Raw genomic sequence first — 21298 nt, forward strand, 5'->3', positions numbered from 1 at the left:
TATAAAAGTTGCCAGAATCAGAAACTTATCGTCCCGGCCTTGATAACAGGCCCTAAAACTCATGTCCGTCCCCGAAAATTATCCCGTACTCGTTCATTGCACGCAAGGCAAAGACCGTACAGGCATTGTGATCGCCCTCGCCTTGTCATGCGCCAACATCCCCCTCGAACAAATCCTCCTCGACTTTTCTCGCTCTCAAAAGGGCCTGGCCTCCCAGCGTGATACCATGGTGAAGGAAATGGCTAAAGCGGGACTGGATCCCTCTTTTTCTGATGCCCCCGAAAATGTTATGAGGGATACTTTTGGTTATATTGTTGATAAGTATGGAAGTGTTGAAGAGTATTTGGAGACCAAGGGTTTTACAAAAGTTTGGAGGGAGAGGCTGAAGGCTTGTTTGACGGCTTCGGACGAGGGTAGACAAGAGTAGATGTGCTTTAGACAGGGGTGCTTTTTTTGGGGCTGATTATTTTGGAGCACTATTGTAGATGGCAGATTATGTAGTAATTCAAGTACATGAGCGTGAATAACTCACAAGTATATACGACAAACATTCGCAAAGGCAGAGTACAATATTTGAGATGTTCCCATTGGACAATTTCTCCCAAGTTTGACTAATAATTTACAAATCCCAAGCTTTGGTACAGCCTTACAAAAAGTTTAGACAAAACCAATCACATTAGCCCAATATATTATCCTCGTTGAAAGTTTAATAGCTTTATGAGAATATCTGGTCTGGCTATGAAAGATTTGACACCAACGGTTTTGATCAGAGAGTATGTACACACTGCTAGGTATAACATTGCGCAACATACCTTGCTCCCCCCACATAACAGTTCCATTCGATTTTGCTACCCGGTTCTTGTCAACATTCTTGTAGATCTCTGGTCTCTCTATCGTCAAGGGAGAGCATGTCAAACGATATGAAATCATTTAAAACATGATTTCGTCCAATGTTGCCCACCTGACCCCTCAGGATCTTGCATCCTATACTGCATTGCCATCCACGCTACAATAAAAAATCACGGTTTATCCCCTGCTTTTCGCTCCACCTGCGCATTTGTCAACGTACTGTCATTTAGATGCTGTGCAGCTTCTTTGTGGTTGAAGGCTAGTGTCAAGAGGGATTTTGCGTCAAAGGATTTTCCTCGAGCTAGAGTTTGTATTGATGTTTAGTTGGACGGAGGCTGCTGGCGTGCGGAAAGCAACGGTACTGACCTCTTGAGGTATCCCTTGACATGATGTAATTGATTGTGAGATCGTGACAATATGGGAGGGAATGGGGGAGTGGGAAGGGTGGATTTGGAGCGTGCGCAGTAGATGTGGATGGAGATTGGTTTATCAAGCGGTGCTGGGGATAATAGTGATTCTTTGTCAAGATGGGATGCGGAAAGGACCCAAAGGCGGATGTCACGGTCCGTTGGTGGATTCGAACCATGTCCTTTTGTTTGGATTTGGTTTGGAGCTTGTTGAGGAGTGCGATACTCGTACTGTAACCTCACCATCAACTGACGAGATTGGAGGTAATAAGATGGGCGCCCAAAGCTCAAAAGCAGCACGGAGGTTCCCACCACGACCAACCTCAGGTGCATCTCCATCCACACCAACACCTACGCCGACAGCGACACCTTCCGCCGCCCCACCTCACATGAACCTCGGGCCTCATCAACCACTACATGCCAATCAAGCTACGACGGCATCCACAGAGACAAAAGAGGATCCCCGAGAGGAGCATAAGCGACTGTTGGAGCATTATCAACAGATGGCTTTTGATGTGCATTCTATACCCAAGCGAGAGTACAGAAAGGTGGGATACCATTGTGCCAAAATTCACAATTTATGCATTCTCCTGACACAAATGTACGACAACAGGACAACGAACTTCTCAACATTCTGGCAAAACGCGACCAAAACACTGTCCAAGACCAACGCCCCCCATCCGCCCAAACCCTTCCAGGTACCCTCAGAAGACTACCTACCCGTGATATAGCAGATCTATTTGCCCTCCGACGCATGGCAGGCCCTGCTGCATGGCCTCCATCCAAACTGGCGGAAAAATATGGATTGGATGAAAAGATAGTGGACATTTTGTTGAGATATTATAATACCCATGAGACGGTTGGGATGGCGGGAGGGAGTGAGCGCATGGATGGGATTTGGGTGGAGGATTTGGTGGAGTTTCGAAAAAGGGAGGCCAAAGGAAAAGGGGGTTTGTAGATTGTATTCGAACTGGGATTTGGTATCTTAGTGTGGAGGTGATTGAAAATGGCACTAGAACTCATTATTATCCGGATTAATCCGGTTAGTCATATCGCATAATCAGCATCCCCTCTATCACTCAGATTGGTGTGGCATGCATGCTAATGTTTTTTTTTAAACTGCGGTGAGGCGCATGTCAAAGGTCTATAAAAGGGGGGCCTTTTGCTGTCTCTTTCCTCTTTCCTCTTTACCCATCCTCAACTCTCAAAGCATCTGCCAAACACTCAAGCAACTCTCAAGTCCATCATGAGAGTACTGCTCTGGTGTTGAGGACCTCACCCTCCCAACTACAACAACAACATAACCCCTTGCAAATACTATTATTACTATGCTGCAACAATCACAGGTATTTCTTGCTGATTTTCCCACGCCTGTATTCCGAGTCTAATTCTGATCTACCTTAGTATCTGAACATCCTCCAACTAAAGAATTTCGGAAGGATTTCTCTCGTGTGGTGGGCTTAGTTACCCGGTTAGAACAACCGTAATGTATTGCATGTGTAATTGGGCCTAGTGGTAGTTAGTTAGTGGAATCGTGCTGCTTTTCACGTACCCCAGTTCAACCCAGGCTGGAACCTGTCGCGAGTTAGGATAGGTTATGAAGGGTTGGATAGGCTGGCTAATTGTAAATTAGAACCGGCTGTAGTGGGTTGGAGGGAGAATTTGTCCCTAGTGACATTTTCTACCACCTGCACAACTAATATTTATATCGAATGCATTGGGTGGACTGCATTCAAAGCCGCCCTGAACGTTATTCACCTTGAATGGAACACGTGATTAGCGAACCAGTGTCAGCCAACTGTCAAAGATCGTCCACAGATCTTGCACCTAGAGGTTGACATTCCACCGCGACGGAATGGCAACTTTTAGTAGATTACTTGCCCGCATGGGCAACCATATGAACGTTCTCACGAAATGTTCAAGACCCTTTGTCACATCGTCTTCTGTGGCAGCCTGGTCAGGCACACCGAAAAAGCAGTACATCAAACCCTCCCCTCCCAGTAACCTACCTCCAAAGTCATCCGAGCCTCGTGGTACGGAAAAACGAGCCGTAAGAGCCGAAGCACTGCGAAAGGGGCCCTTGGCCACTGACTTGTTCACTGGCAATGGCCAACAAGGACAAGGTTACTACAAAAATGTCGCGACCGAGCCTCTGTCAAAGGAAATTGCTACAAAATTAATGCGACCTGTGAAGGTAGAGGACCTAGAGATTGACCCTGGTAGGTGCAAGTGAATGTGATGTATTCGGTATGTGGAGCTTCAACATGCGCGTTCACTCTAGATCGCGGATACGTGTATTTGAAAGAGGCCACATATAGAGAAATGTTGGATGACGCTTTTGGACAAGATGGTACATTTGGAATATTTTTTCCATCGGATTTTTACCATGTCTTACGATGATTGCAGGGTGGAAGCTAGTCCCCGTAACCCCATTTCAAGAAACCAGTAGCGGAAATGTCGTGTATCGTGCATACACACTCATTGTCAACGACCGCTTTGTCTCTGAAGCGATCGGTGATTGGTCTGTCGCCACAGCCGGTAGCAGGGCTGCCGCTGAAGCAAAGTGCGATCACGCGGCGTTGGTGCGCGTTGGAAAGGATCTTGGCATGGCCAGTGAGCTCTGGGATCCCGTGCGGAGTAACCAATTGAGGGATGCGAAATTCACACAAGAGTGGATCGTGGATCCAAAGTTGGGCAGCAAACGGAGAGTGTGGAGGGAGAAGAAGGTGTCGAAGGCTCCCGGATTTTAATGTAGAGCGAGTCAGTCTTCCGAGACGGCTTTTGCGTACCCATTTTTTGTTTTATATGTTCATTTTACCTGTATTTGGTGTATAAATGATATATTTTGGATCCTGCTATGAGGTTTTTGAGTGGAGTGATCAATCTCGTGCACGCCTGGCAAAAATCAGTTAGGATGAAGCTCATAAAATGCAGCAGGTCCCTCGATGGATAGTTGATTTAAAACCACCATAGAACAGGCCAGTGCCATAAATGCTTTGCTTTTCTCCAAAATGGTGGGTAATGCACATTCCAAGCCGTCTTATTATTATTAAATTACAGTCCAATGAAGTAGCAATTTACAAACTTTGCAAAAGTATAAAATCGGTAATGTTGCCTTCTCCATTCTCCAACCGAGTAGGCTAGGACAATGGGCACCGACTATTTATTTCAAAAGCGCATAGTGAGGGTGTTCAATGAGAAAAGAAAGGCACAGCTGTAAGGGGTGTACTTGGAACTGCGGCCCCTCCAGCCCCTCCATTGAGAACCGTCGATGATGAGGCTGTCGTGCCGCCTGATGATGCACTGCTTACACTCAATGTAGGTGGTCTCTTTGGTTTTCCAACCCCAGCATCATTTCGTCCTGGCACAGCTGTCTCCAATCTTGATATGGACGGTCGCTTTTGGTGTCGATTTTCGGGTGGAGGGAGGAGAAGGGTTTGATCTGCGCTGGTCGGTGGCGTCGATTGCGGTTGATTGTTTTGAGTGATGTCTCGGAGGCGCTGAAGGGGATGATCTAGGCCTTGTGTTAGGCTGCTCCAGATGAAATTGAATTCGGCGTCAACGTTTGCGCGGACTTGGGGGTCGAGACTAAAGTCGCTAGTATGTACAAGGCACGTACGTGTCAGCTTCTCCACAAATCTGGTATTATATATGTAGAATCTTGCCGCACTTACATATAGTGATCGTTTCCACTATCCGCCTCCAGTCGTGCAACCTCGACAATGCCGCTATCTTGCGATCCCAATCGTTCTCGCATCCCAACGGACCCAAACACAACCTTTAGAATCACACTTTGATGTACCACTACAAACAAAAGAAAGAGAGACTTGAAACTCGGTATGAAGTTGCAAACTGTAAGCCGGGCATACACACATTCCCGATTTGCTCTCGCTTACCTCCATTGACCTCGCAATCCTCCCCCAACCTGATTACATCCCCTTCATTTACTTCCACCTTTCGACTTTCTTGTCCTTGCGGACTCAACCGTTGTCCATTTACGAACGTCCCACTAGAGCTTTTTGTATCTTGGATCCAAAGCTGCATGGTGTTTCAAGGTCACCTTTACCAGCCCTATCATCTTAGTGCAAGAGAATTTGACATTTTCCGCCCATCACAAAATCCAATCATGGCATGTTGTCGCGAAACCACTTTCGACGCAAACTTTAAACTGGTGGCTCCTGGATCGTCCTTATCCAACAGTCGCCCTATGGACATGGGTTGTCCGAGGTCGACCACTCTTCGGTTGCGTGTGACATTGTTGAGAGGGATAAAGGAGACTGTGTAGGGGTGATCGGCTGTACATGGAGTAAAGTGTAAATAAGCTAGTTAAAGGCGCGCATTAATACCAAGGCAGCTCACCATTAAGGTGTGTGCTGTCCTGCATCATGTCGTGTATGGGAGATCCTTTTGTAGGAAGGATATCGCCAAGGAAATTGTGCCGGAAATGTGTGTTGGTTCCGGTTACTAACGTCGAGTATTACCTATCCCGCAAAGGTAGATGCAAGACATTACCAGTCTTACGCTCGCTTGCTCACCTCGACGCCTCCAACATCAAGGGTATTCCTCCTGGAGTGCTGGTGTTTTGATTACGGCAGCAGCACACTTGAGGCTTTGCCCAAGCGCGGACAACACGCGTGGCACACACCAATGGGGTCGTGAGCACACGGAGGTCCCGGAGACCAGTTGATATCACGTTTGGGGCAACATGCAAGTGGGCCCTGTGGTTCACACACAATCGGTGAGCCCTTGGGTTCGTGGCATCAATTTGGATATGCGAATGGATTGGGTATCGCTGATGAATTTGGTATCACACTTGTTGCACGTTAGTATGGACGTTGTAGAAAAGCACATTTTGGCAAGCGAGCATTTCTTGGGCAATGTGCAATGTAAAGAAGATCCTATTATGTGCTCACAACTGCGGGAGGATCCGCTTTTAGGCAGGTTTTTCCGCTTGATGACGACAACATTGAAGCACCAACATGACCAATAAACCTTGATTTTAAAGGTTAAACCCATCAGTTTGACGTCCATCTTTAAGCTTTTTTCCTTCATGCGATCCTGTATTTGGTCAAGTCATGCTTTTGCTGATCGTCCTGAAGCGTTTGGTGTGCAAACTCGCAGTTCTTTATTGGTAAAAACATGTGGCGTGAATTGCATAGCAACGCGGTCGTTATGTACGTTTATGGAAGCGGCAAAAGCGGAGGAACGCTGTCCGCACCACACGACTTTTGGACGGTCGTGCGTTATTACTGTTTTATCCGCCTTTAGAGCGGGCTTTGTATTATATTACTCCTACTTATGGATCGAGAGTGTGTCCAAGCCAAATTTCAAATCCACCTATTTTCTGGAATTTTAGTTTTTCAACAATGCCTCCATTAGTTCCAAACTCTGAACAGATCCCCTCAGAACAACCTGGGGATTCCGAGACGGTCAGCGACATTCCACGAGTGGCTATCGTCGGATCTGGTCTTGCAGGTTTAAGTGCCGCATATCTCCTTTCTGTCAATGGCTACACAGTCGATCTGTACGAAAAGAGTGGGCGGTTGGGTATGGCTGCGGCCAATGTCACCGTTCCAGGAGTTGAGGGCGAGGAGGAAGTGGTCATGGATGTTCCCATGCGATCGTTCTTCCCTGGTGAGCTTCCTTTGAAAGACGGTTCTTTCGAAGCTGTGGAAAATGTCAGTTCTAACTGCGTTTTATCCAGAACACTATTCGCACCTAACCGCACTGTACAAATATCTGAAAATACCTTATCATGCATCAGAGAATAGCATGTCATTCTCAACCTACGTGCCCATAGCAAAGTCCTATGCGGAACAATCGGCGGCTTCCCTGGACACCGCACCCTATTTTTCCTTTTCTTGCTTTAAGATACCTTTCACATCCGTTTCAATTTCCTACCCGGACTTGCCTTCACCATTGGCCTTTTTAAGCGCATTGTTTCAAGCTATCACATCAGCGATATATGCGTTGCGTGTGATGTTTGGCTACGTAAAGCTTTTGGTGGTCGTCAAGTACCTGGCCGCAAGGGGCCAGCTGACACCCCAAGGACCATTGAAAAATGTCACATTAGGACAATTTTGGGATTTGTATGGAATCGGCATGGAGTTTGTTGAGGGGGCTTTTGAACCACTGTTCTGCGGTGTTTGTACGTGTTCAACAGATGTATTGAGAGGGTTCCCTGCTGTGGTCATACTCGGTAAGAATGCCGGTTGCAGTGCGTATTGACAAACTTGGACTTGTACTGACAGCTTGTACTTCTCAACAGAATACGTCGCGCGGGCTATGCCATTTGGCAAGATGTCTTTTGTATCCATTGGGGTTCAATCTGTTTGCGAGGCGCTTTCCAAACCCGTCAGAAGAGTGTTTTTAAACACATCTGTTGAGTCCGTGCATTCCAGCTGCGATACAGTCGATAATCTTTCCGACCTGCTGGACTCGCCGCACCTAGTGGTGCAAACGTCAAGCGGAACACGGCGACTCTATAACCATGTGATTTTTGCAACACAGGCGAATCAGGCGGCAAAGATTCTACAGGCGTCGAAAGACTTTAAGAAAGACCTTCCGGCGCAACGACAAGTGGAAGTCCTTGAAAAATTTCTATACGCAAAGAGTTTGGTGGTGTGCCATACAGACGAAGCATTGATGCCGGCAGACAAGGAGGTTTGGCGGTGTCTGAATTTCTTCACTACAAAAGAACAGTCTTTGAGCCGCAACGAAATCGATGGATCAAAGTCATCGGGGCCCACTACGCAATCGGTTCTCCCGTACGATGCATATGCTACATCTTCCTGCACCCACTGGTTCAATCGATCCCATCCGTCCCTCGCTCACCCCAAAGCCCCAAACTATTACCAAACAACCAATCCTCATGCTCTCCCATCACCTTCGCTCACGCTTTCGAATACCTCCTTTGAGCGTGCTGTTGTGACAATGTCCAGCTGGGCGGCGCTTGAGTCTTTGGACAGTGTTCAGGGAACTGGTGGAAGGTGGTTTGTAGGAAGCTATGCTTGGGATGGTATACCCCTGTTAGAAGGATGTGTTGCAAGTTCGGTGAATGTGGTGAGTAGGATTTCCAAGCGGGACGGAAAAACAAATGAAATTCGTGTGCCGTGGTCAAATCTTGTCGGTGGCGATAGTTCGGGGCATATGGACATTCCATGGGTGGTGGTGGTCTTTGGGCTCGCAGCTGCTGCCGCGGCCGCGATGGTGACATTATCGTAGAAATAGACGATATATGATGTATAGAAATTATCTTATCCCAATGTAAGTGTGTCAGAAATACAAATGATACAGTTTCGATCGCAAAAATGTTTCTACTGTAACGTGTCTGGATTACTGGATTAACAGTCGACGCGCCTTTGAACTGTTCTCGGACTTGTTCAAAAACGCAGTCGCAACGATTCAGAACGCATTTCAAAGAACCCTCTACAGGTTTCTCGTTTCCTTTGTTGCTTGCGATAAATAATAGCGAGCACCACTCCGCTTAATGAACTTGTACATTTCTTCCACACAATGGTATGCTTTCATCTTTTTCCTTCGACGTTTTGGTAGCGGATTCACAGTTGGGACGTACTATCTAGACCACGCTGGATACTCTTTCACCGGCCGTCTTGAAACGGCTATCCAAAGGTGCTGATATGTCTTCAACATAAACGCTTACGCGAAAACTGCATGCTGAATGATCTCTCCACTGTCTTTATAGAACTGTTGGACCTCAGCAAGGATCCACCAGAAGGCATCAAGACTATACTGAACATGGATAATATCACAGATGTGCAGGCTTGGATTCAGGGGCCGGAGGGTAGCTGTTTCTAGACCTGTTTGCCAGATATCGCTAGAGTTCTAACCGCCGTTTCCAATGACGGTATAGGGACACCATACCAAGGGGGATGCTTTCGGGTAAAGTTGACTTTGGGAGGGGACTTTCCCACCGCTCCGCCAAAAGGTATTCACTTGTATGTATGTATGAATGAAGCAAAATGGGCGCTAATTGTCGTATGGTAGGCTACTTCTTGACAAAGATCTTTCATCCGAATGTATCCAAAACTGGGGAAATTTGTGTGAATGTTTTGAAAAAGGATTGGAAAAAGGAGTATGGGATTGGACATATTCTCCTGGTAACCACAGTTCTGTAATTTTGGTGTATTTCGTGCGCTCACTTGATTGTTCTTTTCTGCTTCAAAGACAATCAAATGTCTTTTGATAGACCCGAATCCAGAGTCCGCATTGAACGAAGAAGCGGGCCGTCTCCTACTAGAAGACTATAGTGCATATGCCAAGCATGCAAAGCTCATAACGAGCATCCATGGCATTAACAGAAGCATACAATTCGGAAAGCTCCAAGAAAACTGTGATGATACAGAGGCGACCAAAACACGAAGATCGGAAAAGATGTGCGAGAATACCGGACCAAACATTAAAGCGGCTGCGGGAGCTGCTGAGGTGTTGACAATCAACAATGGGGGCACGACTAGCCCCAAGAAACGAGGGGCGGATAAAAAGCTTGAGCAAGCCAAGATGGATAAAAAGAGAACGCTGAGAAGGTTGTAGATGATCTGGGATTGGCAATATTTATTTAGTCGTAAACGGGGCTTATCGTCTCCGCAAAGGCCATTTTTCCCTTTGTACACCTTTGTGCTGAATGCGCTTTATCTGGTTTTGAAAGCACACAGTTCCATCGTGCACTGTCGCACCTTTTAAACAAAATCAACTCCCAGTGGCTATGCACTTGATAAATATCCCAATTTGGACATATATGTCTTCCCTGAATTGGGAAATGACACTTCAGCATTCTATATTTCACCGGGGCGGGATTCCGACTTCCGGTAAGGTGCTTTGCCCATTGGTGCGAGATCTACGTAGGTTATCCGTAAAGCCTCATCTACGGAGCTGTGGTTGTCGGGTTGGAGTGCCTCGGCGGGAACCCGCTGGATTTTGTTTGCACATTTACACTTGCATCTCCTCGCGTCAAAGAGTGTGAAAATAGATACATATGCATAAACGAACCACGGCCAACGGCCACCAACAAAGCGGTGGATTTTCCTCAAAGGCTTCGAAATATGAAAGCTTGCCATCAAACGGGAAAATTCCGTCACTCAAGGAGGGCGGGCGCCCCTCCAACTTGCTTTTGAGCGTTGGTCTCTTGATATGGGTTGCGTTGTTGGCAACGTTTGGAATAGTGCGACACCATACCTTGCCCCAACCTTTGCCGGCAAACAGTGTTGGTGCTGATGGGATAACCCCAGTGGTAAGTTCCGGACAGAAGCTTGCAATCGACGCATAATACATATGCATAATAAATGATTGACGTGGATTGGCATCTAGTTTTCGGAAGACCTTGCTCGGGAAACCATTCGTGAACTCACAAACACTATTGGCCTCCGTGTTGTGGGGACTAAGCAGGAGGAGATGGCAAAGGAGATGATATTGGAAAAATTATACGATTACCGGAATCAGTCCAGTGACAATCCTCATATGACACATTTTGACATTGATGTTCAGATGGCAGATGGATCTCATCGCTTTGATCTTATGGGTCAAGGTAAATGCGGACTGTTTAAGATCATGCGTTAATTATGCTTGGTCATCGCTGACCATCGCTACCTGATGCAGCTGTCTTGAAAACCTACTCAAACATTACAAACATCCTTGCCCGTCTGTCATGTGGACCTAAATGCAATGAAAACGCCATACTTTTAAACTCCCACTTTGATAGCACCATCGTGAGTCCCGGTGCCGCAGATGACGGCGTAGGCGTCGCAGTGATGCTAGACCTTGTCCGCGTTCTGTCCCAAACCCGAAAACCATTGAGGAATTCCGTGATCTTCTTGTGGAATGGTGCTGAGGAGACTCTGCAGGATGCTTCGCACGCCTTTGTTACGCAGCATGACTGGCGGGATAGCATTCGTGGTGTGATCAATCTGGAAGCCATGGGACAAGGCGGCAAAGAGATTTTGTTCCAGGCTAATTCAAAACAGATGGTTGATGCCTATAAACGGGCTCCCCACCCCCACGGAAGCGTTCTGGTATGGGATATTACCACTATTTGCTTATAAGTAAAATAATGTTATGTTGACGACGATTGTCCTGCGTTTTCTAGTCGAACGATGTCTTCCGCACCGGATTGGTGATGAGTGATACGGATTTCCGGCAATTTCGGGATCATGGAGGACTTGTCGGACTGGTATGGTGCCTTGTTAAGCATACCTTGATTGGTTAAGCCTTTTTGACATGCTGGATTGTTTCAGGACATGGCGTATTATACAAATAGGTGAGTTGAGTGAACGATGCAACTCTCCAGCTTGTATTTATAATTATCAACCGCCTTATGAAGCTATCTGTACCATACGATGCTGGATGTGGAAGAAACAATAGAAAAGGGCTCCATTCAAAACTTTGGGGATAACGCCTTGGGGATATTAGATTACCTTCTATATGAGGCCGATCTCACGGAGATTGAGCAGAATGATGATATCATTTTCTTTGATGTTATGGGTGTGTAGTAGGTACGCTCGTCACTAGTGACCCCTTTTTTTGAAATGGTACCTTCCACCTTTAGGTTTCTTTTTTGTTCACTACTCGTGGGACACTGCTCATGTTTTTAACGGAATCCTCATCCTTGTGGCCGTTTGGTCTGTTCTGGTAACCTCGCCTTTCAAGAAGCTATCGCCTTCCGCAAGGCTGCGAGCTACCATAACGGTAGCTTTTGCGACAGCGGCAAGTCAGTTGGTAGCTACGGTTATATGCGCTGTCCTTGGCGCTTTGCTTTTTGCTGCCAAAGTGCCGATGATGTGGTTCGCGCGAGAGTGGTATGCGCTGGTGCTCTTTGCTCCCGCTGGGATCCTCGGTAAGCACCCTGTGGTTGCGCACAGCCTGAAATCTCGTAACCTTTGCGTTGTGTACAGGTGCCTTGTTGCCGCAAAAATGGCTGCAGAATGCCTCCATCGGACAACCCAAACTTGATGAAATTGGAAGAGCCAAGAAAGAAGTGACCGACCATGCGTATGAGAATGCTTCTGATCCTATTTTAGAAAGGGCTGCATATGATGGACTTGTGCTCTTCTTTACTGGAGCGATTTTTGTTGCTGGATGGTTCAAGATTGGTGCAGGGTATCTGATGGCTATCTATCTATCTGGACTCTTGCTTGGAAAATGGGTGGACCTCATTTTCGGTGGATCATCATCCAAAGTTCAGCATCTCCATCCACTCGTCTATTTTACGGCCTCCTCTACACTTGTGTTTACAACGGAGCTGTTAATCTGCGCCGTATATCTTTTTGTTCCAATCACTGGACGGATGGGAGCGGATACTCCTGTCGACGTGATCATGGGTATCCTGGCTGGGGGGCTCCTATTTTTTGCCATCTTCATTTTGGTACCCTTTGTGCATCGTCTTGGGCGGAGGCAGGTTAGACAGCTTATCACTGGCCTAAGTGTGTTGACGCTTCTTATGATCGCGTTCTTTGTGACGTCGGTTCCACCGTATGATCAAATGCATCCTAAGGTATGTACGCATTGTGGATGTGTTACTACGCACCTCCGTAGACTAAATTTTAACCGATGTTTTAGCGAGTCTTTGTCGGCTATAAAGAGAATGTCACAGATAACTCAAGGGAAGTCCTGCTATCCCATGCCGACCCTGCAGGTTTTCAACAGATTTTGGCAAAGGTTGAGGCCGAACTTGGGTCAAAGCCCGTGTATCGCGGAGCCTCTATGACTGACCGAGATTGGAGTTCTATCTACCCGTTCAGGTGCGTCAGGACCACGATGGTAACCAATATGACTGCAGATTAACACATCATTATTATGCAGCCACTTTATTGAAGGCTACTCCTTCAATGTCTCGCATCTCACCGCCCTAACACCTTCACCAGCCCCAGCACCGCAAATAAGCGTTGAAATAGACAGCTACGATGAGAAGACTGACCTCCGGACGCTCTCCATTCGTTGCTACTATCCGCACTACATTTGGACTGTCCTCTCCTTTGAGGGCTATGTCATTGACTGGTCATTGTCGGACCGAAGCATGGTAGATCCATCCATGCCCAAACGATACCGCATCCGCAACGCAGGAGGCTACACAACCAACTCGTGGAATCTGACTCTAACCCTCAAGGGCCGCGACAAGATCCAAATGGAGATTAGCGGTTTGGAAAGAGATGGGTTTCATGAACTTGTTGTTGGGGAACCAAAAGTCCAGAGCCATCGGAGGGGTGTCGGTGAAGCTCTTGGAAGAGTGGAGATTGGACAGAGCTGGAAATGGAGTGATCGGTGGGGTAGTGCGGCGATTTTGAGTCGAGTTGAAAGTGTTATGCCTGATTGGACGACAGGCCTTTTTGTTGGCTTGGTGGTAAAGACATTTGAGTTGTAGGTTTTTTAGGCGGGAAAATGAGTAGATTAGAAATTAGAAGAGTGGTTTTTGGGGTACGCTTTATCTTGTTTTATGCATATTCCCAGTTTTTTCTTTGTGAGATACCTCTCGCTTTGATGTGCTTTTATTGGAGATTGTATTTGACGTTTGAGTAGTCAAGTCGTGGTGTTGATAGCAGAGGGCTGTTCCGTTCTCGTAAAGAATTTCCTGACTCTGGGCAGGAAGACTGATATTTTGACGTAACGAAATCAGTTTCCTTTATACACATTTAAACCAGACCTACTATTTTGTCGGTCCTCCCCTAACCCTTTCGTGTTTGTATCTTGCTCAACATCTTCTAAATCGACCCATCTCATCAGAAGTTACATTCAAGCAATATGCCATCCCACGACCCACGATCCAGCCGCGTGAATGAACTCCCATCAGCAGCCATGCCGCACGTAGTCAAACCCTTGGCGCCAAACTACGCCGAAGAAGAACGACAAGCAGCAGACCTCAAACTCGCCTCAATAGCCAAAGCCAAAGAACAAGGTCCCGATATTCAAAAAGGATCCGAAGCAGCTCAATTGCAATCGGAGGCTGATCGGGCTTCGCGGGCTGCTCAACGGGATGGTGCGAGGGATACTAGGGCATTTCCTAATGCTTTTGCTAGTGCGAGTGATACAAAGGATGAGGAGCGGCATTTTGGGGAGATGGTGGCGGATGTGGGGCAGAGGGCTAAAGAAACTAGGCAGGGAAGGGGGTTTTGGGGTAGGCCGTTGTAAAGTTGTTTTTTCTTGTGATTATTTTGGAAAATCTATACTGCGGTATCGTTTTCATTTGCGCAAGTTTTTTTTTTTTTTTTACAAGAGTGTTGAGAATTATTTTATTTCAGAGGTAGTTTTGGATTACAGTAACTTCTAATACAGATATGGGAATCACATTATCCAGTAGGTTATGGCCACCATGAGGGCACCCAAAGCCGATGCACTACCTCCACCAACAGTCTTCACACCCGCATTCTTTTTGTTTTCGGTCGTAGAGCTGTTTGAGCCATTGTTGGGCGTCACAGTGTTGGAAGTGGGCTGATTAAATACTCGCAAGGTCTCATCTGCCACAAACTTGTGAGCAATGGTCGTGGGATGGGTGTTATCCCAAAAGAGATACGAATTCGGAGTCGGGCATGTTGTAATGAGGGAGGGGTCCTTGTTTACAGAAGTGTCCAATGCCGTTGGGGTAGTACCGGGAGAAAAGGATAAACAAGGTGCCGTAACGTTGGTCAAGTTGAAAGAAGTAGGATTGGAGATGGCACGGTTAAAGAGACTAAAGAGATCGACCAGATCAATTCTTAATCCAGGGGTGGATGCAACTAGGTCTTTGATGCCTTTTTCTAGGGCTGCATTATGTTGGGTTGAAAAGGATGTGGCGAGCTGAGCGAGTGCGTCGGGTGGGAGGCCAGTAGAGTTTGAATTCTTTGTTAAACGGGTAAACGATGGAATTTTGGCAAAATCAGGAAGGGTCATCACCACCATTCGGGAGGCTTTAAGGTTGGATGTGTGGAGGGATTTGATAAATGCGACGACTGAACCGGCGATGGTGCTCGTTACAGGTAGGCCGCCTGCAGCCAGAGTGTGGAGATAATCGTTTGCTCCGATAAAGATTGGGTAGAGTGTTGTAGTTGGGTCTGGAAGCGTCGTGGTGTTTCCGAGATACCAGGCCAGTTGTTCATTGACGTCTGGTGGATATGTGTCATTTCGAGTGGATGCCCTCAAGGGAAGGTTCTGGCGATTTGCTACAGCCTGGGTAAGATGGGTAGAGGATCAGTGTCCACGTTCCATATTGCAATATCGACGACTGTAATTGCAAATATTGGCAATGTGTACTCACTCCACCGTACGCTTGATTGACCATGGTCGCATTGTTCAGCGCCTGAGCAATGTATTCCACCCACACGGGACCATTGGAAAAGCGTCCTTGATAGTATGGTGCGACAGGGAAACCATAGATTTTTTCAATGTTGCCAGTGTCGGAAAACGAGTCCCCAAAGACGACGACAGTTTTGACGGGCTGTGACTTTTGGGAATGTGTCAATATCTGTGTAGGTTAAATGTCCTTTCTATTTTGCGCTTACATCACGACGAAACCGTGTTGCACTCGCCGCTATGAACGTCGTCAACAATACATAAAGCGTCGACGCACGAAGCAGCAACATGGTGGACAAGAGTGTCAAGTGGGCAAGAGGTGAGAGCAAACCAGAAAGGCGGACGGAAGTTCAAGTCCTCCATGTTTAAATAAAACCATCTTGCGTGACAAAAAGTCAATTTCAAAGCCGGGTAAAAAAGGTCCAACATGGGGGCCGTTTGGACGCAATTCAAGGAAATAACGTAAAAATATAAAGGGCACAAAGGCAAAAGGAAATCCAGTATTTCCCTTGTTTATTCGCCGTGGTGGTACCGCGCGAGAGACGAACGGAAAATGAAAAAATAATGGGAACTTGCAAACGAGGGGTCACTTTGAAGGTCAAACACTGTCTGCTCACTTTGACAAGGCAAGAATAAGAGCATACATTCGCATACTCCAAACAATAGTATAGTGGTGGTTTTTCTGTCAACCATAGCGAGCAGTGTCACTGAGCTGCTTTTCACTAGGAAATCGGGGTCCTCAGCTGCGCAAACTTATGGCAGTACAATAGGTGTGCAAGTGTGCAAGTGTGCAAGTGTGCTAGTGTGCAAAGTGTGCACACTACATCGTATGTGCCTTTGCATCAACCGTCCACTTGCTTTGCCGAAATAGTCCGGCTGTTAAACCCCAAAAATCAAAGCCTATCTCCCATCTGTAAATCATAGTAGACGTCTCCCATCTCCAACCGGAAACCCCCCCCCCCCCCCATATCCGCAAGATATCGGCAAAAAGGGCCATCCAAAGGTGTTCATCCTCAATCAGGGAGACAATTCGATCCCAATCACGTGAAGCCATTTATCATTCCATCCGGATATAATCAGATACCTCAACGTCGTTCCCAGTTTGCCGCTTGCTAATCCACCCATATTTTGTATCTCTGCAATTATTGCGCGACGCTTTGACATCACTCCTCTCATCATTCCTTCTTGTTTTGTTGAGCCGATTGCAAAAACCATTTTATTAAAAGTATTGGGAATTTAGATATCTTGCATATTATCATTTGCATTACAAACACATTACATTGATTAACGGATGAGTTCCGCCCATCACTTGTAAACCAACCAATGAACGCATCTCCGAATAGATCCATATCACATGAAATAAATCCGTTCCCTCCCGCATTATTATTTGTCATCGCTAAAGACACATTACCCATACTTGTGTCACCCATCAATCCAATGATATCCTTATATGGCTGCATATGGATATATGGAATATTCTATTGAAAAGAACAAGCCATACGATGAGTCATCCATGGAATAAACGGGAAAGATTATCACATAATCTATTATATCGCCACATGAACGGCTTTGGTTATTTGCCACTTTTTCTTCCCATCGATGCGCCCAGTTTCCTATAAATACCCCCTCGTCTTCACTCCCTCGCTCTTCTTTTTCAACCCGCTCTGGCTTTTTGTTCTTGTTGCTTGTTTAAAAAGGTTCGTGCTTTGGCACGGGGGTTCCCTTTTTATTTCCTTTATCGCGCGGGCAAAAAACGTGCTGTGGCATCTCATCAACTAGGTAAGATTTGGCTTATCGCTAAATCATCACCCACAAAAGAGTGAGAGAACCATATGGTTTTTGGGTCTTGTCAGTGGGTGGGAATGGAGTGCACGTTTCGTTGTCGCGTCTGTCCTCCGCGAGGAAATGACGACATTGGCTAATCATCTTCCGAGATATGAAATATATAAAGTTCTTGTTTGGAGGGCTTGTGAACAAAAGGCTATTGGAAAAAAAGCTAAAAGAAGAACTGTCGTTCTTGTTTACTTGTCTGATGGATGAGTAGCTTTGGCTCCCTACTAATTGTTCATATATATATTCTCTTTAAAGGGATTTAATCATTACCCACGATCACCCGCTTTGAACAAATGTCCAAACCCGACCCCCACATAACGATGGATATGGATCAAATCCACAATCCAAATTCAAGGAATTACCTGTCGGCTGGCGGCAACGGCCATACGGATCACCCACCGAATTATTCCTCTAACCCAAGCACGACCATTGATATCCACGAAGACCAGCACACGCCGGCGGACGGCAATGCCCACAAGCAGGAACCTCATCCCGAGGATATTGAGCAGCTTCTCAAAGAGCTCGAAGCAGAAATCACTGACAAGACGCATTCTGGAGAACAAGAGGATGCTGAAGAAGAAGAAGGCCAGAAAGCTATTACCGTATCCGAAGATCTCTTAAGGACAGACCCCAAAACCGGATTGACCACGGAAGAGGCGGACAAGAGGAGAAGAAAGTTTGGCCCTAATCAGCTTGCAGAGCACAAGGAAAACATGTTCTTAAAGTTTTTAATGTTCTTCAGCGGACCGATTCAGTATGTCATGATTGTAAGTATACAGCTCCCATCCGAATTCTCTGGCGCTTTAAATTAGTGGTGATTAATTACACGGCATCTGTAGGCTGCTGCTGCACTGGCTGGTGGATTACAACACTGGGTCGATTTAGGAGTTATCCTCGGACTCCTTCTCCTCAATGCCGTTGTCGGATTCATGCAAGAATACCAAGCTGGCAACATTGTCGCCCAACTTAAACAGCAGTTGGCATTGAAGGCTACTGTCGTTCGTAACAGCAAAGTAGTCGACATTGAGGCTGTCGATATTGTTCCAGGTGATATTGTCAAGGTCGATGAAGGTACCATTATACCGGCGGACGGAAGAGTGTTGGGCGAGAATTGTTTCTTGCAAGTTGATCAGTCAGGTATGCTGCCACATTGAGCGTAATGCGACTCTGCTTTTTTACTCATTGCCCAACTCTGCAGCACTTACTGGTGAATCCCTTGCTATCGAAAAGCACCACAATGACGACTTGTATTCGTCCTCGGCTATCAAGCGCGGCCACGGCTTCATGGTTGTTACAGCCATTGGCGATCATACCTATGTCGGTCGCACTGCGGGATTAGCGTCAACCACCCAGACCCGGGGCAAATTCACAGAAGTTCTCAACTCTATCGGTTACATTCTCCTTCTACTGGTTGTTTTCTGGATCCTCGCGATTTGGATTGCTGGCTTTTTCCGTAGCTTGGGCATTGTGGACTTACTGACGTATGCACTGATCATCACCGTGATTGGTGTTCCTGTTGGTTTGCCTGCGGTCGTTACCACCACGTTGGCAGTCGGCGCCGCGTACCTCGCAAAGAGGCAAGCCATCGTTCAACGTCTTTCTGCGATTGAGTCGTTGGCAGGTTGCGAGATCCTCTGCTCGGACAAAACGGGTACCTTGACCAAGAACAAGCTCGTCCTCCACGAGCCGTATTTGATGGACGGAGTCGATGCCGATACCCTCGTTCTCGTCTGCGCGTTGGCCTCTTCACGAACCAAGAAGGGTCTCGATGCCATTGACAAGACTGTTATGCTCAGTTTGCTCACGCATGACCGCGCCCGTCAAGAAATCAAGAGATACAAGACGCTCGAGTTCCAGCCCTTTGATCCCGTTACGAAACGAATTGTAGCGGTCGTCGAAGATGATGAAGGAAACCGTATTACATGCGTCAAGGGTGCACCTCCTGCTGTACTCAAGTTTGTCGAACAAGATCACGCCATTGACCGCAAGGTTCTCAAGGAATACAATGAAAGGGTCGCCGAGTTTGCATCTCGTGGATTCCGATCTCTTGGTGCTGCCTGGAAGAAGGGAGACGAACAATGGGAAATCCTCGGTATCCTCTGCTTGTTTGACCCACCTCGCGATGACACTGCAAGGACTGTAACTGAAGCTAAAGAGCTCGGGCTCAAGGTCAAGATGCTTACAGGAGATGCCGTCGGCATTGCCAAGGAAACTGCGCGCCAACTTCAGCTCGGTACCAACGTCTATAACACCAAGAGACTTGTCGGAGGCTCCCTGTCAGGATCCGAGTTGAACGACTTTGTGGTTGCAGCCGATGGTTTCGCGGAAGTCTTTCCAGAGCACAAGTACATGGTAGTTGATATCCTCCAAAAGCGTGGCTTCCTCGTTGCCATGACGGGTGACGGTGTCAATGACGCACCGAGTTTGAAAAAGGCCGACGCGGGTATTGCTGTGGAAGGAGCGTCTGACGCAGCAAGGACGGCTGCTGATATTGTTTTCCTTGCACCTGGTTTGGGTACTATCATTGATGCTATCAAAACATCGAGGCAGATCTTTCACCGCATGGTACGTTGTTGTCGTGGATGCACAACTAGTATTTCGGGATATTAATGCAGCCTAATCTACCCTTTATAGTACTCTTATGTTGTCTACCGTATCGCTCTCTCTCTGCACCTGGAGATCTTCCTTACTACATCCTTGATTATCCTTGACGAAACGATCAACGTCCAGCTGGTTGTGTTCCTCGCCATTTTTGCGGATATTGCCACTCTTGCGATCGCCTATGACCGTGCCCCGTTCTCTACCGAACCTGTCAAATGGGATCTTCCTAAAATCTGGGGTTTATCCATCGTCACTGGTTTGCTGCTCGCTGTCGCAACTTGGGTACTTTACGGCACGCTTTTGATCGATGGAAAGGGCATTGTCCAAAATTACGGTGGATTCCAAGAGATCCTGTTCTTGGAGGTCACCTTGACTGAGAACTGGCTGATTTTCATTACGCGGTCGAACAGGACGTTGTGGGACACGTTACCTAGCTGGCAACTGGTTGGTGCTGTTCTTATCGTTGACATTATTGCAACGCTCTTTGCCATCTTTGGCTGGTTCACTGGCGTTCGCACCGATATTGTCACTGTTGTCCGTGTCTGGATCTACTCACTCGGTGTCATGGCGATCATCTCTCTCATCTATTACGGCCTTGCCAACTCCAAGATTTTCTCCAACCTCGTACGCGGTCGTATCAATCGTCGTCAAAAGAACAAGGAAGACTGGCTGTATACCCTTGAGCGTGTGTCCCGCATGCACGAGCAGTCTAGCTGGAAGCATCAGCCGCGCAGGCGCCGCCGTCCCAACGATGACGACCTTTCTGATGTTGAAGAGGAGGACGATGACAGCGGATCGACAGCGGATGATATTGGCGTTCCTCCACCTCGCAGTGCGCGTAGACGTCCCTTGACGTGGAAGGACGAGGACTCTGGAAGCCATCTTGCAACGCGCCAGTTGAGGACGCGCAAGTTGAGTGTCGATCCTGATATGACCGATTCTGAGGATGAGTCTGCAGAGGCCATTAAAAAGTTACTTTAAAAAAGGTTGACACCAAACATTATAGAACGTGTTTTTTTTTTGCTGGGGCATTGGTTTGAATAAAGAAAGCAAATATATCTCATTGTGTATTTCAAAAATCGGAAAATATATAAACTCGTAAAGAGAAAATCAATGTGCATTTTTGTTTTTTTCTATACGTGATTTAATGAATCTGACCTGACGGCTTTGTTGGCGATAACTTTAATTTTGATTTTATGCATTCTTTGAGGGGGGTCATGAAAAAAAAAAAACAATATCAAAAAACGAAATCCCACTGTGTGTTGAAAGTCGGAACCAGCCATTGAGTCACAATCTCAAATGAATTACGTAGTGTGGCGCAATCCCATTACGTA

The 21298-nt window shown here is 46.8% G+C and overlaps 10 protein-coding genes across 10 annotated transcripts; 8 read left to right on the forward strand and 2 right to left on the reverse strand.

The window, feature by feature from the left end:
* Positions 1-61: 61 nt before the first annotated feature.
* Positions 62-427, forward strand: SPPG_01816 (uncharacterized protein; the record flags this gene model as incomplete). The annotated part of the gene is made up of 1 exon (XM_016750129.1): positions 62-427. One exon carries the CDS (start codon positions 62-64, stop codon positions 425-427), a length of 366 nt encoding a protein of 121 aa, XP_016610772.1.
* A 131-nt stretch (positions 428-558) lies between these two features.
* Positions 559-1423, reverse strand: SPPG_08961 (uncharacterized protein). The gene is made up of 5 exons (XM_016757111.1): positions 1216-1423; positions 1070-1150; positions 962-1006; positions 813-890; positions 559-736 (listed from the first exon to the last, which is right to left on the reverse strand). The coding sequence occupies exons 1-5, from the start codon at positions 1235-1237 to the stop codon at positions 690-692; spliced, it is 273 nt and encodes a 90-aa protein (XP_016610773.1). The 5' UTR covers positions 1238-1423; the 3' UTR covers positions 559-689.
* Positions 1382-2364, forward strand: SPPG_01817 (uncharacterized protein; the record flags this gene model as incomplete). Its single annotated transcript, XM_016750130.1, has 2 exons — positions 1382-1804; positions 1870-2364. The coding sequence occupies 2 exons, from the start codon at positions 1382-1384 to the stop codon at positions 2212-2214; spliced, it is 768 nt and encodes a 255-aa protein (XP_016610774.1). The 3' UTR covers positions 2215-2364.
* Positions 2365-3047: 683 nt separating this feature from the next.
* On the forward strand, positions 3048-4132 carry SPPG_01818 (uncharacterized protein). The gene is made up of 3 exons (XM_016750131.1): positions 3048-3475; positions 3538-3606; positions 3663-4132. Exons 1-3 carry the CDS (start codon positions 3112-3114, stop codon positions 4004-4006), a joined length of 777 nt encoding a protein of 258 aa, XP_016610775.1. The 5' UTR covers positions 3048-3111; the 3' UTR covers positions 4007-4132.
* A 2351-nt stretch (positions 4133-6483) lies between these two features.
* SPPG_01820 (uncharacterized protein) lies at positions 6484-8566 on the forward strand. Its single transcript, XM_016750132.1, has 3 exons — positions 6484-6890; positions 6961-7455; positions 7525-8566. The coding sequence occupies exons 1-3, from the start codon at positions 6623-6625 to the stop codon at positions 8478-8480; spliced, it is 1719 nt and encodes a 572-aa protein (XP_016610776.1). The 5' UTR covers positions 6484-6622; the 3' UTR covers positions 8481-8566.
* A 45-nt stretch (positions 8567-8611) lies between these two features.
* SPPG_01821 (uncharacterized protein) lies at positions 8612-9975 on the forward strand. Its single transcript, XM_016750133.1, has 6 exons — positions 8612-8774; positions 8840-8888; positions 8962-9060; positions 9130-9204; positions 9264-9376; positions 9444-9975. The coding sequence occupies exons 1-6, from the start codon at positions 8772-8774 to the stop codon at positions 9807-9809; spliced, it is 705 nt and encodes a 234-aa protein (XP_016610777.1). The 5' UTR covers positions 8612-8771; the 3' UTR covers positions 9810-9975.
* A 73-nt stretch (positions 9976-10048) lies between these two features.
* SPPG_01822 (uncharacterized protein) lies at positions 10049-13922 on the forward strand. Its single transcript, XM_016750134.1, has 10 exons — positions 10049-10506; positions 10584-10800; positions 10872-11284; positions 11359-11442; positions 11507-11529; positions 11593-11753; positions 11818-12105; positions 12164-12762; positions 12828-13009; positions 13071-13922. The coding sequence occupies exons 1-10, from the start codon at positions 10252-10254 to the stop codon at positions 13627-13629; spliced, it is 2781 nt and encodes a 926-aa protein (XP_016610778.1). The 5' UTR covers positions 10049-10251; the 3' UTR covers positions 13630-13922.
* Positions 13923-14006: 84 nt separating this feature from the next.
* On the forward strand, positions 14007-14393 carry SPPG_01823 (uncharacterized protein; the record flags this gene model as incomplete). The annotated part of the gene is made up of 1 exon (XM_016750135.1): positions 14007-14393. One exon carries the CDS (start codon positions 14007-14009, stop codon positions 14391-14393), a length of 387 nt encoding a protein of 128 aa, XP_016610779.1.
* Positions 14394-14457: 64 nt separating this feature from the next.
* Positions 14458-16489, reverse strand: SPPG_01824 (uncharacterized protein). Its single transcript, XM_016750136.1, has 3 exons — positions 15740-16489; positions 15496-15681; positions 14458-15407 (listed from the first exon to the last, which is right to left on the reverse strand). The coding sequence occupies exons 1-3, from the start codon at positions 15818-15820 to the stop codon at positions 14547-14549; spliced, it is 1128 nt and encodes a 375-aa protein (XP_016610780.1). The 5' UTR covers positions 15821-16489; the 3' UTR covers positions 14458-14546.
* A 623-nt stretch (positions 16490-17112) lies between these two features.
* Positions 17113-21078, forward strand: SPPG_01825 (plasma-membrane proton-efflux P-type ATPase). The gene is made up of 5 exons (XM_016750137.1): positions 17113-17309; positions 17619-18130; positions 18203-18500; positions 18562-19928; positions 19998-21078. Exons 2-5 carry the CDS (start codon positions 17657-17659, stop codon positions 20943-20945), a joined length of 3087 nt encoding a protein of 1028 aa, XP_016610781.1. The 5' UTR covers positions 17113-17309; positions 17619-17656; the 3' UTR covers positions 20946-21078.
* The last annotated feature ends 220 nt before the right edge of the window (positions 21079-21298 follow it).

This window comes from Spizellomyces punctatus (assembly GCF_000182565.1).
Source record: "Spizellomyces punctatus DAOM BR117 chromosome Unknown supercont1.3, whole genome shotgun sequence".
In the NCBI taxonomy this organism is placed as follows: Eukaryota; Fungi; Chytridiomycota; class Chytridiomycetes; order Spizellomycetales; family Spizellomycetaceae; genus Spizellomyces; species Spizellomyces punctatus.

What these genes read in the sequence shown, in the direction of transcription:
- SPPG_01820 (XM_016750132.1), top strand. Translation starts at nt 6,623, where the DNA reads ATGCCTCCATTAGTTCCAAACTCTGAACAGATCCCCTCAGAACAACCT. An exon ending in CATGCGATCGTTCTTCCCTG is followed by an intron (nt 6,891 to 6,960) that starts GTGAGCTTCCTT and finishes CGTTTTATCCAG; the next exon opens with AACACTATTCGCACCTAACC. An exon ending in CCCTGCTGTGGTCATACTCG is followed by an intron (nt 7,456 to 7,524) that starts GTAAGAATGCCG and finishes ACTTCTCAACAG; the next exon opens with AATACGTCGCGCGGGCTATG.
- SPPG_01825 (XM_016750137.1), top strand. Translation starts at nt 17,657, where the DNA reads ATGTCCAAACCCGACCCCCACATAACGATGGATATGGATCAAATCCAC. An exon ending in CTTGCAAGTTGATCAGTCAG is followed by an intron (nt 18,501 to 18,561) that starts GTATGCTGCCAC and finishes CCAACTCTGCAG; the next exon opens with CACTTACTGGTGAATCCCTT. An exon ending in GGCAGATCTTTCACCGCATG is followed by an intron (nt 19,929 to 19,997) that starts GTACGTTGTTGT and finishes TACCCTTTATAG; the next exon opens with TACTCTTATGTTGTCTACCG.
- SPPG_01818 (XM_016750131.1), top strand. Translation starts at nt 3,112, where the DNA reads ATGGCAACTTTTAGTAGATTACTTGCCCGCATGGGCAACCATATGAAC. An exon ending in GGACCTAGAGATTGACCCTG is followed by an intron (nt 3,476 to 3,537) that starts GTAGGTGCAAGT and finishes CGTTCACTCTAG; the next exon opens with ATCGCGGATACGTGTATTTG. An exon ending in TGACGCTTTTGGACAAGATG is followed by an intron (nt 3,607 to 3,662) that starts GTACATTTGGAA and finishes CGATGATTGCAG; the next exon opens with GGTGGAAGCTAGTCCCCGTA.
- SPPG_01824 (XM_016750136.1), bottom strand. Translation starts at nt 15,820, where the DNA reads ATGTTGCTGCTTCGTGCGTCGACGCTTTATGTATTGTTGACGACGTTC. An exon ending in CAACACGGTTTCGTCGTGAT is followed by an intron (nt 15,682 to 15,739) that starts GTAAGCGCAAAA and finishes CATTCCCAAAAG; the next exon opens with TCACAGCCCGTCAAAACTGT. An exon ending in TCAATCAAGCGTACGGTGGA is followed by an intron (nt 15,408 to 15,495) that starts GTGAGTACACAT and finishes CATCTTACCCAG; the next exon opens with GCTGTAGCAAATCGCCAGAA.
- SPPG_01822 (XM_016750134.1), top strand. Translation starts at nt 10,252, where the DNA reads ATGCATAAACGAACCACGGCCAACGGCCACCAACAAAGCGGTGGATTT. An exon ending in ACCCCCACGGAAGCGTTCTG is followed by an intron (nt 11,285 to 11,358) that starts GTATGGGATATT and finishes TGCGTTTTCTAG; the next exon opens with TCGAACGATGTCTTCCGCAC. An exon ending in CATTTTCTTTGATGTTATGG is followed by an intron (nt 11,754 to 11,817) that starts GTGTGTAGTAGG and finishes TTCCACCTTTAG; the next exon opens with GTTTCTTTTTTGTTCACTAC.
- SPPG_01821 (XM_016750133.1), top strand. An exon ending in CTTGAAACGGCTATCCAAAG is followed by an intron (nt 8,889 to 8,961) that starts GTGCTGATATGT and finishes CTGTCTTTATAG; the next exon opens with AACTGTTGGACCTCAGCAAG. An exon ending in TCCCACCGCTCCGCCAAAAG is followed by an intron (nt 9,205 to 9,263) that starts GTATTCACTTGT and finishes GTCGTATGGTAG; the next exon opens with GCTACTTCTTGACAAAGATC.
- SPPG_08961 (XM_016757111.1), bottom strand. Translation starts at nt 1,237, where the DNA reads ATGTCAAGGGATACCTCAAGAG. An exon ending in GTCAAGGGATACCTCAAGAG is followed by an intron (nt 1,151 to 1,215) that starts GTCAGTACCGTT and finishes TACAAACTCTAG; the next exon opens with CTCGAGGAAAATCCTTTGAC. An exon ending in TGCACAGCATCTAAATGACA is followed by an intron (nt 1,007 to 1,069) that starts GTACGTTGACAA and finishes TTTTTATTGTAG; the next exon opens with CGTGGATGGCAATGCAGTAT.